General features: G+C 52.0%; 2 protein-coding genes across 2 annotated transcripts; both read left to right on the top strand.

Moving 5' to 3' along the window:
- The first annotated feature begins 4,929 nt into the window (after positions 1 to 4,929).
- Positions 4,930 to 5,868, top strand: LOC130017661 (olfactory receptor 6B2-like). The gene has a single exon (XM_056108384.1). The coding sequence runs from the start codon at positions 4,930 to 4,932 to the stop codon at positions 5,866 to 5,868; it is 939 nt and encodes a 312-aa protein (XP_055964359.1).
- Positions 5,869 to 11,814: 5,946 nt separating this feature from the next.
- On the top strand, positions 11,815 to 12,753 carry LOC130017659 (olfactory receptor 6B2-like). The gene has a single exon (XM_056108382.1). The coding sequence runs from the start codon at positions 11,815 to 11,817 to the stop codon at positions 12,751 to 12,753; it is 939 nt and encodes a 312-aa protein (XP_055964357.1).
- Positions 12,754 to 15,491: the final 2,738 nt, after the last annotated feature.

Below are 15,491 nucleotides of genomic sequence, written 5' to 3'. Positions count from 1 at the left end.
CATCCCTCCACCAGTGCCCATTCTCCACCACCAAGGTTCCCAGTATCACATCATCTGAGAATAGTGAGAGCTTGATTTCTTCCTTTCCTATCTGGATACCCTTAATATCTTTTTCTTGCCTGACCGCTATTTCAAGTACTTCCAGTATTATGTTGAACAGAAGTGGTGATAGTGGGCATCCTTGTCTTGTCCCTGATCTTAGAGGGAAGGCTCTTAGTTTTTCCCATTGAGGATAATTCTTGCCGTAGGCTTGTGGTAGGTGGCTTTGACTATATTGAGGAAAGTCCCTTCTATTCCCATTTTGGTGAGGCTTTATCATAAACGGGTGTTAGATCTTGTCAAATGCTTTCTTTGTGTCTATTGATATTATCATATGGTTTTTATCTTTTCTCTTGTTGCTATGATAGATTATGTCAATTATGTTGATTGACTTCAAATGCTAAACCATCCTTGAATCCCCGGGATGAATCCCACTTGGTCGTGGTGTATGATCTTTTTGATGAGTTGTTGTATTCTATTTGCTTATGTTTTATTGAGGATCTTCTCATCTGTGTTCATTGGCCTGTAGTTTTCCTTTTTTGTGATGTCTCTATTTGCTTTTGGTATTTGTGCCTCATCGAAACTGTTTGGGAGTGTTTCTGTTTGCTCGATTTCCTGGAAAGGCTTGAAAATAACTGGCAATAGGTCCTCTTTAAATATTTGGAAGAATTCACTAGTTAATCCATCTGGATCTGAGCTTTTGTTTTAGGGGAGACTTTTGATTACAGTTTCAATTTCCTTGATACTAATAAGCTATTCAGGTACTCCAGATCATCTTGGTTCAGCTTTGGGAGGTTATAGGAATCCAGGAATTTATCCATTTCTTCTAGGTTCTCTTGTTTCGTGGCATACAGATTTTCAAATTAGTCTCTGGTGATCTTTTGAATTTCTTTGGTTTCTGTTGTAATGTCCACCTTTTCATTTCTGATTTGGTTTATTAGGGTTCTCTCTCTCTCTCTCTTTGTGAGTCTTGCTAGTGGTTTATCAATCTTGTTTATTTTCTCAAAGAACCAGCTTTTGGTTTAATTGATCTTTTGGATTATTTTTTGGGTTTCTATGTCGTTGGTTTCTGCTCTAGGTTTTTATTTTATTTATTTTATTTTTAATGTTTATTAGTGAATCACCATGAGGTATAGTCATAGACTTACAAATTTTTGTGCTTGGGTTTTCAGTCATACAATGATCGAGTACCCATTCCTCCACCAGTGCCCATTCTCCAGCACCATTAATCCCAGTATCCCTCCCACCCTCCATGCCCCCATCCCACCCTGCCTCTGTGGCAGGGCATTCCCTTTTGTTCTCTCTCTCCTTTTGGGTGCTGTGGTTTGCAAAAGAGGAACTGAGTGGCAACCATGTTCCGTCTATAGTCTACTTTCAGCATGCATCTCCCATCCTGGGCGGATCTTCCCAACACCCTTTATTTTGTGCTCCCTTCTCTATCTGAGCTGCCTTTACCCCTCGAGTGTGCGGCTGGCCTCCAAGCCATGGAGTAAACCTCCTGGTACTTATCTCGGCTTTATTATTCTTTCCTTCTGCCTGGTTTGGGCTCCTTTTGTTGGTCCTTTTCTAAATTCTAAATAACTTGAACTGCAAGGTCAAGTTATTTATGTGGGCCATTTCGTCCTTCCTGAAATATGCTTGCAGGGCTATAAATTTTCCCCTTAACACGGCTTTAGCTGAGTACCACAGGTTATGGTAGCTTGTGTCTTCATTCTCATTTGTTTCTACGTATCTTTGATTTCTTCCTTGATTTCCTCCCTTACCCATTCGTTGTTCAACATTGAGTTGTTTAATTTCCAGGTGTCTGATTTGGTTCTCCACGTCTGTGCATGATTAACTTCTATCTTCAGTGCATTATGGTCTGAAAAGATAGTTGATACAATTTCTATATTCCTGATTCTATTGAGGTAAGTTTTGTGACCCAGCACTTGGTCTATTTTGGGAAATGTTCCATGTGCACTGGAAAAGAATGTGTATTCTTTTCTATGAGGATGTAAAGCCCTGTATAGATCTATTAGCCCTCTCTCTTTTATTTCTTCCTTCAAAGCCAATGTTTTCTTGCTGAGCTTTAATCGTGCTGATCTATCTAGAGGTGATAAGGTGATGTTAAAGTCTCCAACTACTATTGTGTTGCTAGCAATGTTCTCCTTAAAATCTGCTACCAGTTGTTTTTAGTACTTAGCTGGTCCCTTATTAGGTGTGTATACTTTTAGGAGTGTGATTTCTTCCTGTTGTACATATCCCTTGATTAATAAAAATGGCCTTCGCTGTCCCTTCTAACCTTTTTCAACCTAAAATCCATCTTGTTGGATACTAGTATCGCCACCCCGGCTTTTTTGAGGGAGTTGTTTGCTTGCAGGATTGCTTTCCATCCTTTGACTTTGAGTCTGTGTTTGCTCTGACTGTTCAGATGTAGGCAACAGACTGTTGGGTTCAGTTTCTGATTCCATTTTGCCACTCTGTGTTTCTTAATTGATCACTTAGACCTTTGACATGGAAAGAGATTATTGTCATGAGGTTTTGTCCCATCTTTCTGTAGAGGTTTGCTGTGCTTATAGGGGGTTTTTCTTGTCTTACAGTAGCCTTTCTTTTAGGTTTAATCTTTCTTTTAGGTTTGGTTTTAAGTCTATGAAGTTCCTGAGCTGTTGTTTATCCATAAAGTAGTGTATCGTTCCTTCGAGTTTGAGTGAGAGTTTAGCCAGATAGAGAATTCTTGGTGAGGCATTCATTTCATTGAGATTTTTCACTATATCCCACCATAGACTAAGAGGTTGGAGGGTTTCCTCTGATAGTTCTGTAAATCTAAGGGGTGCTCCTTTGTATGTGATTTCCTTCTTCGACCTTGCTGCTTGAAGCGTCGTGTCTCTGTCCGCAACATCCATCATTCTGACTGTGATATGTCTTGGAGTCTTTTTATTAGGGTCTCTTTTAGCTGGCACCTTTTGGGCTCCTTGAATCTGGATGCCTGCGTTGTCCAGCTCTGGAAACTTTTCAGCAGTGATTTCTTTAACTGTGGCTTTTTCCTTGGGGTTGATTCCCTGTCCTTGTGGTACTCTGATAATTCTAATATTGTTCCTCTTGGAATCATCCCCTAGGGTTCTGATTTGCCCTAGAGTTATTTTGAGGTCTTTTCCCATTGTTTGTTGTTTCCTGTACGCTTTCTGCTTCTCATCTTCAAGCTCACTGGTTCTGTCTTCAGCTGTAGTCATTCTACTGTTGAGGGCACCCACTGAGTTTTTTATTTCATCTACCAAAACTTTTGTTAGTGACACTTCTGATTGTAGCTTTCTTATTTCTGCTCTCATTTCTTCCTATATTTTGTTGAATGTGCTTTCCTCTGTTTAATTAATGTCCTCCTTTAATTTACTGGATGTCTTTTCCACTGTTTCTTTGAATTCATTGAACATCCTCAGCATTTCATCTCTGAATTCTTTATCGGAGAGATTGTAATTGTGGGCAGCCCCCGTTGAGGCCTCTGGACTGTTTTCTTCATCATCTCCTAGTGGTGGGAATTTGCGCTGTTTCTCATGTTGTTGTGGTTGTGTGGAGGTGGGACCTTTCAGTTCACTAGTACTGTTCCCTCTTATTGCAAAAAAGGCTTCTGGATGAGCTCATTTGATAGTGGTCACATTTTCCCCCTTCAAGATTACGTCCTTCCTCTCAGGTATTTCTCTGTGCCTTATGTGTGGCCTCTAGCGAAGGTTCAGAGGTGTGTTCTTTTATATTGGGATTGTACAGTTTCTTGTGTTCATCGATATTTTGGTGAAATTGGAATAGACTTGTGTTCACGATATTATGGTACAATTGGAATAGGTTAGTGGACATTTTGGACTAATGTGCTTGAGATAGCCAGGGAGTTCTCCACAGAATTAGTTATTAGGGATTGAATGTGAGTCCAGAGATCTGGGAAAGGGGAAAATAACTGTGACCCCTAGAGGCCATGGCCCCTTCTGTGGAGACCACAGCCCTTCTGTTGGAGCCACTCGCCTGATGTGGAGGCCATGCTCCTTCTGGGGAAACCACACCCCCTGGTGGCCCACTGGATGCTGGACCTGGGCGCAGGCTCCAGGGTCAGGGGCACTCACAGGGAAGTTGACACACATGGGGAGCAAGATGGAGATGCTGGAAGCAGGTGGCAGAAGGCAGGGTGCCCTGACCAGGAAGCTGGGCGAGTTGGGGTTCAGTTGCCGGCTGGGGGGCAGACCCAGAGGGTCTGCTTATTATTTAAAGAAGAAACAACTCTTGGTTTCATTGACCTTTTGTATTTTGATGTTGTTGATTTCTGCCCTCATTTTTGTTATTTCCCTCTTTCCTTCTCTTGTTCTTTACCTGATTTCTTTCCACACTGGCACTGATGTGAGGTTGTATTGTCGGGGACTTTTCTTGTTTCCTGGTGGCCTCCCTGTTGCCGTGACCTTCCTCATAGCAACATAATGCTGCTCCGGAGGATCTGGTAACTAGTGTTTCCCTCATCGTTTGTTTCCAGGAATTTTTTGGTGTCTATTTCCTCTCTGTCGCACCAGTTTCTCGACAATATATTGCTTAGTTGTTGACTTTGTGTGCTTCCCGGCTTCCCTTCCATAATGTATTTCTTCTACCTTCAGAGCACTGTGGTGTGAGAAGAATCTGACATGATTTCTACTGTCTTGACACTGTGGACACTTGTTTTGTGTGTGACAGTAACGAGATCTGGAGTGTGTTGAGCTGCCCACAGGCCCAGTGACCCCGTCTTGGACAGTGAGAGCTATCCTCTGGCATGTGACCGTGGTTATCGCACTTCTCCATGAGGCTCATCCAGCGCTTCTCATTTCTCATTGTCGAGTCGTGTGACTGGGTCCTCACACTGGGACGTTCTCTCGATGGTGTCTTCCAGGCCCAGCCACCAGCAGCATGAAGGGAGAGAATGTGACCAGAGTCAGCACGTTCATCCTGCTGGGCTTCCCCACAGCCCCCCAGCTGCAGTACGCGCTCTTCCTCCTCTTTCTGCTCACCTACCTCTTCATCCTGCTGGAGAACCTGGCCATTATCCTCACCGTCTGGAGCAGTACCACACTCCACAGGCCCATGTACTACTTCCTGGGTGCCATGTCCACCATCGAGATCTGGTATGTGTGTAACATTATCCCCAAGATGCTGGACGGCTTACTCCTGCAGCGCAAACGCATCTCCTTCGTGGGCTGCATGACTCAGCTCTACTTCTTCAGTTCCCTGGGGTGCACTGAATGCGTGCTCCTGGCCTCCATGGCCTATGACCGCTACGTGGCCATCTGCCACCCACTGCGCTACCAAGTCATCATGACCACGGGGCTCTGCATACAGCTTGTGCTCTTCTCTTTCACAAGTGGCTTCTCCATCTCTGTGATCAAGGTGTATTTTATCTCCAGTGCCACGTTCTGTGGCTCCAATGTCCTGAACCACTTTTTTTGTGACATTTCCCCCATCCTCAAACTGGCCTGCACAGACTTCTCCACCGCAGAGTTGGTGGACTTCATCCTGGCTTTCATCATCCTGGTGTTTCCCCTTATCGCGACCATTCTGTCCTACGCACACATCACCCTGGCCGTCCTGCGCATCCCCTCAGGCTTGGGCCGCTGGAAAGCCTTCTCCACTTGCGCCTCCCACCTCACAGTGGTCACCATCTTCTATATGGCCTTGATGTTCATGTATGTGCGGCCCAAGGCCATTGACACCCGCAGCTCCAACAAACTCATCTCTGCTGTTTATACTTTCCTCACCCCAATAATTAACCCCTTGCTCTACTGTCTGCGGAACAAGGAATTTAAGGATGCACTGAAAAAGATGCTTGGCCTCAGCCACCCTCCTGAGTAAGCAATACCCGGGTCACCTTTAAAATGTCCGCGAGAGCCTTGCTTCTGCACAGAGGGTCCTGACTACTAGCATCATGGAACTGAATATGCAGAATCATGAAAACCTGAAATATGTGTTTTTAAATAAATGTACTGGCAGTGTCCTATCAGTCTGATATCATTGGCTTACTATCTTTATCAGTAAACCTACATTACAAACCTGGAAACCTGTGGTCACAAAAAAAGTGCTTTGAGATAGGTCACCAGGAGATGAGTGAAACCCTGCTGTGAACAGGGAACCTCTGAGGAGATGGAGGCTTCATCGTAAAGTTCACTCTCAGTTCCAGTGATCACACGCTGTAGGGACAGCACACGAGAACACTTGGGGACAGCACACGGACGCACTTGGGCACAGCACACAGGCACACTCAGGGACAGCACACAGACACACTTGGGGACAGCACACAACCACACTCGGGGACAGCACACGGACACACTCGGGTACAGCACATAGGCACACTTGGGGACAGCTTGGACACACTCGGGACAGCACACAGACACACTCGGGGACAGCATACAACCACACTCGGGACAACACACGGACACACTCGGGGACAGCACACAGACACACTCGGGGACAGCATACAACCACACTCGGGACAACACACGGACACACTCGGGGACAGCACATAGGCACACTTGGGGACAGCTTGGACACACTCAGGGAAAGCACACGGACACACTCAGGGGCAGCAAATGAACACACTCGGGGACAGCAAACAGACACACTCGGAGACATCTTGTAGAATTTGGGGACAGCGCATGGGCACACTCGGGGACAGCACATGGGCACACTTGGGGACAGCTTGGACACTCTCAGGGAAAGCACACGGACACACCCGGGGACAGCTCACAGGCACAGTCGGGAACAGCACGGACACACTCGGGAACAGCATAAGAACACACTCGGGGTCAGCATACAGACACACTCAGGGACAGCTTGGAGAATTTGGGGACAGCACATGGGCACACCAAGGGACAGTACATGGGCACACTCGGGGACAGCTTGGACACACTCGGGGATAGAACACAGACACTCTCAGGGACAGCGCATGGGCACACTAGGGGACAGCTTGGACACATTCCGGACAACACATGAACACACTCGAGGACAGTACACAGGCTCACTTGGGGACAGCACACAGACACACTGGGGACAGCACACAGGCACACTTGGGGACAGAAAAGAGACACATTCAAGGAGAACACACAGGCACACGGGGACAGCACACGGACATACTTTGGGATGCACACTGCAAGACTCAGGGACAGCACATGGACACAATCTGGGACAGCACATGGGCACACTCGGGGACAGCTTGGACACACTCAGGTACAGCATATGAGCACACTCAAGTACAGCACATGGGCATACTGAGGACAGCACAGGGGCACACTTGGGGATAGCACACGGGCACCCTCAGGAACAGCACATCATGATTTGGGGCACTTCCTTCCAGCCATGTGGGAGAACTGACCCCGTAGATCACGGTCAGCAAATTCTGCAGCAGCAGCTCATGATGTGAGCAGTAGGCAGCAGGGCTGGGTCCAGCACTGACCTTTCTGACTGACCAGCACACTCAGGTACTTCTCAATGTGTCCTTCTGCTCTGCTGAGACTGTTCCATGTCCGACCCCCAAACTGTGTCACTGTGACACTGAAAACTCCAGGACAGTGAGCCAGTAGAGGATCACTCGCTCCACTCCTGTCCCTGAAACAGCCAGGAGGTCACACGTGTTTGGTCACACATGAGACTAGCCACAATCTGGCTCTGGGCACCCCTGATGCAGCCCCCATGTGAACAGGTGGCTGGGATTTGGGGGCCCATTTGACTGGACAGGAAGGTGACGGGCTACCTGGGGCCATCTTAGTGGACAGTTGGCTGACGGGGTATGTGGGCTCGTCTGATGAACAAGTGACTTAAAGACTTGTGTTCCCATATTTGTAAGGCTTTGAGGGTCCGTCTCAATAGACAGTGACTGATGGACTGTGAAGACTTATCTAAGTGGACAGTAGTCATGGGATGTGAGGGCCCATCTCAGTGGACAATGGCCATGGGCTGAGGGCCCATCTAAGTAGACAGTGGCTGTGGGCTGAGGGCCCGTCTCAGTGGACAGGCGGCCATGGCTGAGTCACAGCCTTCTCTGAGTGAGGTAATTGGGCTCCTGAGTCCCTCCGAGCTCAGCGGGCAGGTTGCCAAGGGTTTTGCGTCCCTGGCACCAGCTTTAAACCAGCTGTGGCTCTCTACAGGGCTGGGCACCCCTTGGGACACTGAGACCGGTGCAACAGGACAGAGCTCCCGGCCCCCTCACACAGGACAGACACCAAGCAGGTGCTCCTGGGGATGGCTTGGCCGGTGCAGGAAGAGGCTGCTCTGATGGCCTAGGGGCCGGAGGCAGGCAACGAGCAGGACCGGGAGAGCACAGCACATCCGCCAGCCACAAGGTTGGACCCCCGCCCACCCCCCAAACCGCACCCCCAACTATCTCCACACCCGACCCCACCCACGATCGCAGCACCTGCTGCTGGAAGTGTCTGCCCTCGCCCGCTCACTGTGGGGGACTGTGGGTCGGGCTCCCTGCTTGTGTCCACACTGCTGCCCAGCAATGGCCGTGAGAGACACTTTCCAGAGGGCCACTGTCCAGCCTGGCCCTAGCCAGGCAGCAGGGCAGGGCCAGGCGAGGACATCTCCTGATGCCCAGGACACCTCTGTCCCCTCTGTCCACCTGCCAACTCCACTTTCCCAACTCCCCCAGGTGGGGACACAGTGTCTTCCCCGTCAGGAGATCTGCGGGGTCGAGGTGGGTGGATTGTTCCCTTAGACCCTCCACCCTCACGAGTGAGGCCATGAGGGAGCCTCTGATGGGATGCCCACCGGTCAGTGCCCTGTGCTGTCCCCAACCGTGAGAGCAGCCACTCTCCCAGCCAGCCCGACCCTGAGGCCCTACCTGGTCCCATAGCAGAGCAGGAGGAATCGGGGTCCTGCATCCCCAAGCCGCCTATGTCCCGGGCAGCAGCGTGTTGCTCTCAGAAGGACAGTGGTGCTCACTGGCTCTGCCGAGCGGCCTCTGGCACAAGCCAGAAAAGGCAAGTGGGCATCTGGGGTCTATCCTCCGGGCTTCTGGGCTCATTGCCCATCCTACCCGGGCCAATCCTGCCATAGGGATGTGCAGAAAGTGACCGAGGCAGGCTTGGGGCCCAGCTGCCCCGAGCCCATGTGCCAGGGCCGTTCCGGGGGCTCCTCAGACCCGCCTCCCCCCCACACACCAGGCAAATCTCACAGTATGACCCTGAGCCTGCATGTGAGGGGACACCTGAGCCAGTGCCGGGGTGGTGGGTCAGAGCTGGGAGAGGAGGGCACTGGGTGTAGATGGAGCCCCCGGGATGGGCATTCTGCTTAGGGGGCCAGGGGGTCAATGTTCAGGAGGCGAGTACCTGAACCCCATGGTGGCTGAGACGGGGCTGCCAAGGCAGGGGACACATGGGGTTCAGATGGGGGTGGGACAGCACTGAGTGGATAGACAAGGCCCATGTGTGGGGGGATGAAGCGGGACTTGGGCTGGGCAAGGAGGGGGATGGGGCATATGTGACTTTGTGTGAGAGGAGGACGCAGACACAGACCCCAAATCCCAGCCAAAAGGTCAGCAGCGCTTGGGGCAGACACTATGCTGAGCCGTGGTCTGTGCACGGGCCTGGTGGGGTGTGGGCAGGATGAAGCAAGAGCAGGGGACCGGACTGGTGGGGTGTGGACAGGATTGATGCCAGAGCAGGGGACCCTACTCGCCCTCTGCTGGACACAGGAGGCAGAGCGCAGGTTCAGCTGAGCAGAGGCAGTGACCACTGCGCCCATCACAGGAGCTCAGACTAGGGCCTAAACTAGCGAGCGCAAGCCTTCTCCTGCCTGCACCCCACCAGACAGGTCCCCTGCACTGGCCTGAGTCCCACAAACACACCCCACCAGGCCCATGGACAGGCCAGGTCTCAGCACCGTCTCTGCTCCTAGCGCTGCTGATCGTCTTGGCTAGGGTTCGGGGTCTGTGTCTGTGCCCTCTTGTGCTGGGCTTCCCCACGGTGGTGGTCCAGAAAAGACTGCTCCCTGCCCAGGAGACGCAGGACATTGCATCAGCTTAGAACTACCCAATCCCTCCTGTGCTTGAGGTCACGTCTGCCTCCAGCTTGTCTAAACAGTGTCTCTCTCTCTCCATGTCCCGGACGGCAGCTCTGAGTCCACAGTCCTGGGCGGCTGCTCGAGTCCACTGACCCAGGAGGCTGCTCTCGGTCCATTCTCGCATCTCTGGGATATTTTCATTGAGGTGCCAGAGACATATACAGGAGGGAGGGCACTTGCCTTGGCCGGGGCTGACCCAGGACTGAACCCTAATACCTCTGATTGTCCTCTGAGCCCACCAGGAGTGACCCTGAGTGAAGAGCCTGGAGTGACCCTGAGCACCACCAGGTGTGGCCAAAAACCAAAACTAACCCCTAGAAAATCCCACTTCATCTCTGGATGAGCTGTTGAGCATGGCTTGCTGAGTTTTCTCCAGGAACCTCTGGTCCCTGTCCAGGGGGCTTTGGCCTCTGAGCGGCTTTGGGGCCACATCCTCTGGCGGCCTAGAGTGTGAAAATCTTGTCTCTCAGCCTCAGGACGAACTGAGCTCCCTGTGAAGGTTTGAAACAATGCAACGACCCTCCAACTGTCTGCACCTGAGCTCCTCACCAGGTTGCTGTTGAAGCAGTTTCTGAAATGACTGTTTCCACTTTCATGTTTGTCATGGGTCTATTCCAACTGGCAACTTGCTCCGGATAGGGCCGGAGGGTGTGGGACTCTCAAGCTGTATCTTCCCTTCAGACCCTCAATTCGTGGCATGAAGTTGGCCCTAGTAATATCATCTGATCTTTGAACATTGCGTTTTTCTTTGGGGCGATAGCAGCAGTACTTGTGATACTCCTGAGTCTCTCTGGGGGTGTTCCCTTGTGGTCAGGGTCAGCTGTGCCCAGGCAGACACCCTGCCTGGCACTCTCTCTCCAGCCAGCTCCTGTGACCCTCTGTATTTCTGTTTGTCTGTTTTTACATCCCCTTTCCTCTCAGACCAGCTGACTGCAGTTTTCCCTTTTCATCTTCATGAATCTGCCAAGGATATTCCAATCTTGCTTATTCTTTAAAGAAAAAACACCTCCTGGTTTCATTGACCTTCTGTATTTCAATGGCATTGATTTTCACTCTCGTTTTATTATTTCCCTCTTTCTTTCTCTTGTTCCTTACCTAACTTGTTTTCCCCGCTGCAATTGATGTGAGGTTGGATTGTCAGGGCCTTTCTTATTTCCTGTTGAGCCTCCCTGTTGCCGTGACCTTCCTCATAGCACCGTTATGCTGCTCCAGAGGTTCCGGTAACAAATGTTTCCCTCATCGTTTGTTTCCGGGAATGTTTAGGTTTCTAATCCCTCTCTGACACACCAGTTTCTCATCAGTATATTGCTCAGTTTGATGACTTTGTGTGCTTGCCGGCTTCCTTTCCATAATGTATTTCTTCTACATTCGGAGCATTGTGATGTGAGAAGAATCTGGACATGATTTCTACTGTCTCGACACTGTGGACACTTGTTTTGTGTGTGACAGTAACGAGACCTGGAGTGTGTTGTCTGTGCACTGGGGAAGGACAAGCAGGTACCACTTGAGCAATGAGAGCTGCCCACAGGCCCAGTGACCCTGCCCCGGGCAGTGAGAGCTGCCCACAGGCCCAGTGACCCTGCCCCGGGCAGTGAGAGCTGCCCGAAGGCTCTCCCACTTCTCCTTGAGGCTCATCCAGTCCTTCTCATTTTTCATCATTGAGTTGTGTGACTGGGACTGGGTCGTCCTTACACTGCGACATTCTCTCGATGGTGTCTTCCAGGCCCGGCCACCAGCAGCATGAAGGGAGAGAATGTGACCAGGGTCAGCACGTTCATCCTGCTGGGCTTCCCCACGGCCCCCCGGCTGCAGTACGCGCTCTTCCTCCTCTTTCTGCTCACCTATCTCTTCATCTGGCTGGAGAACCTGGCCATCATCCTCACCGTCTGGAGCAGCACTGCTCTCCACAGGCCCATGTACTACTTCCTGGGTGCCATGTCTTTCCTAGAGATCTGGTACGTGTCTGACATCATCCCCAAGATGCTGGACGGTTTCCTCCTGCAGCGCAAGCGCATCTCCTTCGTGGGCTGCATGACTCAGCTCTACTTCTTCATCTCCCTGGTGTGCACTGAGTGTGTGCTCCTGGCCTGCATGGCCTACGATCGCTACGTGGCCATCTGCCACCCACTGCGCTACCAAGTCATCATGACCACGGGGCTCTGCATACAGCTGGTGCTCTTCTCTTTCGCAAGTGGCTTCTCTGTCTCTGTGATCAAGGTGTATTTTATCTCCAGTGCCACGTTCTGTGGCTCCAATGTCCTGAACCACTTTTTCTGTGACATTTCCCCCATCCTCAAACTGGCCTGCACAGACTTCTCCACTGCAGAACTGGTGGACTTCATCCTGGGGTTCATCATCCTGGTGTTTCCCCTTATCGCGACCATTCTGTCCTACGCACACATCACCATGGCTGTCCTGCGCATCCCCTCAGCCTCAGGCCGCTGGAAAGCCTTTTCCACCTGCGCCTCCCACCTCACGGTGGTCACCATCTTCTATATGGCCATGATCTTCATGTATGTACGACCCAAGGCCATTGACTCCCGCAGCTCCAACAAGCTCATCTCTGCCATTTATACTGTCCTTACCCCAATTATAAACCCATTGATCTATTGTCTGCGGAACAAGGAATTTAAGGATGCACTGAAAAAGATGCTTGGCCTTGGTCACCCTCCTGAGTAAGCAATACCTGGGTCACCTTTGTAGAGGTCACTTAGAATCTTGTTCCTGACTCCTAGCATCAGGCTACTGAATGTGCAAAATTGTGAAAACCTGAAATATATGTTTTTAAATAAATGTACTGTAGAGTCCTATCAGTCTGATATCATCAGCTTACTAACGTTATCAGTAAACCTCCGTTACAAACCTGGAAACCTGTGGCCACAAAAAAAAAAGTGCTTTGAGAAAGGTCCCCAGGAGATAGTGAAACCCTGCTGTGGACCGGAAACCTCTGAGAGATGGAGGCTTCATTGTAATGCTCACTCTCAGTTCCCGTGATCACACGCACGCACTTAGAACAGCGTGCAGTAGGGAGAGTACACGGGCATGCTCGGGGACAGCACACAAACACATTCAGGGACAACACCCAGGCACATTCGGGAACAGCACCCAGATACACTCGGGGACAGCAAACGGACACACTGGGGATAGCATATGGACACACAGGGGACAGCACATGGACACACTCTATGACAGCACACGTACACACTCAGGGACAGCACATAGGCACACTCGGGATCAGCTTGGACACACTCGGGGACAGCACTCAGGCACACTTGGGGACAGCTTGGACAGACGCGGGGACAGTTTGGACACACTCCGGGACAGCACAAAGGCACACTCAGGGACAGCACCTGAATAACTAGGGAATAGCACACGGACACATTCAGGGACAGCACACGGGCACCCTGGGGACAGCACCAAGGGGCACACTTGGGGACAGAACATGGACACCCTCGGGGACGGTATACCCTGATTTGGGGCACTTCTTTCCGGCCATGTGGGAGAACTGACCCCGTAGACCACGGTTAGCAACTTCTGCAGCAGCAGCTCATGATGTGAGCGGTAGGCAGCAGGGCTGGGTCCAGCACTGACCTTCCTGTCTGACCAGCACACTCGGGTGCTTCTCAATGTGTCCTTCTGCTCTGCTGAGACTGTGCCATGCCCGACCCCCCAACTGTGTCACTGCGACACTGAAAACACCAGGACAGCCAGCCAGTAGAGGATCACTCACTCCACTCCTGTCCCTGAAACAGCCAGGAGGTCACACGTGTTTGGAGCAGTCACACATGAGACTAGCCCAGAATCTGGCTCTGGGCACCCCTGATGCAGCCCCCATGTGAACAGGTGGCTGGTATTTGGGGACCCATTTGACTGGACAAGCAGGTGAAGGGCTACGTGGGGCCATCTTAGTGGACAGGTGACTGACAGAGTATGTGGGTTCATCTGATGCACAAGTGGCTTAAAGGCTGTGTGGCCCCATATTTGTAAGGCTTTGAGGGTCCGTCTCAATGGACAGTACTGATGGACTGTGAAGGCTTGTCCAAGTGGACAGTAGACATGGGATGTGAGGACCCATCTCAGTGGACAGTGGCCATGGGCTGAGGGCCCATCTCAATAGACAGCGGCTGTGGGCTGAGGGCCCATCTCAGTGGACAGGCGGCCATGGCTGAGTCACAGCCTTCTCTGAGTGAGGTAATTGGGCCCCTGAGTCCCTCCAAGCTCAGCGGGCAGGTCGCCAAGTGCTTTGCGTCCCTGGCACCAGCTTTAAACCAGCAGCGGCACTGAGCAGGGCTGGTCACCCCTGGGACACTGAGACCGGTGCAGCAGGACAGAGCTCCCCGGCCCCCTCACACAGGACAGCCACCGAGCAGGTGCTCCTGGGGACGGCACGGCCAGTACAGGAGGAGGCTGCTTTGATGGCTTGAGGGTCGGTGGCAGGCGACAGGCAAGACCGGGAGAGCACAGCACATCCGCCAGCCACAAGGTTGGAACCCCGCCAACCCCCCACACTGCACCCCCAACTATCCCCACACTCGACCCCACCCACGGTCACAGCACCTGCTGCTGGACGTGTCTGCCCTCGCCCGCTCACTGACTCTTTGGGGGGCTGTGGGTCAGGTTCCCTGCCTGTATCCATGCTGCTGCCCAGCAATGGCCATGAGAGGCACTTTCCAGAGGGCCACTGCCCCGCCTGTCCCTATCCAGGCAGCAGGGCAGAGCCGGGAGGGGACATCTCCCGATGCCCAGGGCACCTCTGTCCACCTGCTGATTCCACTTTCTAAAACCCCCAGGTGGGGACACAGTGTCCTCCCTGTCGGGGATTCTGCAGGGTCAAGGTGGGTGGATTGTTCCCTTAGACCCTCCGCCCTCATGAGGGAGGCCGGGAGGGAGCCTCTGATGGGGTGCCCACTGGTCGTGCCATGAGAGCAGCCACTCTCCCAGCCAGCCCGACCCTGAGGCCCCACCTGGCCCCATAGCAGAGGAGGAGGAATCAGGGTCCTGCACCTCTAAGCCACCTATGTCCTGGGCAGCAGCGTGTTGCCCTCAGAAGGACAGTGGTACTCACTGGCTCTGCCAAGAAAGTGGTACTCACTGGCTCAAGCCAGAAAAGGCAAGTGTGCATCTTGGGTCTCTTCTTCGGGTTTCTGAGTTCACTGCCCAGCCTACCCAGCCCACTCCTGCCATAGGGATGTGCAGAAAGTGACCCGGGCAGGCTTGGGCCCCAGCTGCCCTGAGCGCATATACCAGGGCTGGCTCATGGGGCTCCTCAGACCCACCTCTCCGCCCGCCAACTCTCACAGTATGAGCCCGAGCCTGCGTGTGAGGGGACACCTGGACTAGTGCCGGGGTGACCGATCAGGGCTGGGAGAGGAGGGGCACTGGGTGTAGATGGAGTCGCCAGGGAGGGCGTTCTGCTG

This window comes from Sorex fumeus, unplaced genomic scaffold, assembly GCF_029834395.1.
Source record: "Sorex fumeus unplaced genomic scaffold, SorFum_2.1 ptg000207l, whole genome shotgun sequence".
Taxonomy (NCBI): Eukaryota; Metazoa; Chordata; class Mammalia; order Eulipotyphla; family Soricidae; genus Sorex; species Sorex fumeus.
This window is presented reverse-complemented; position numbering and strand designations above follow the sequence as displayed.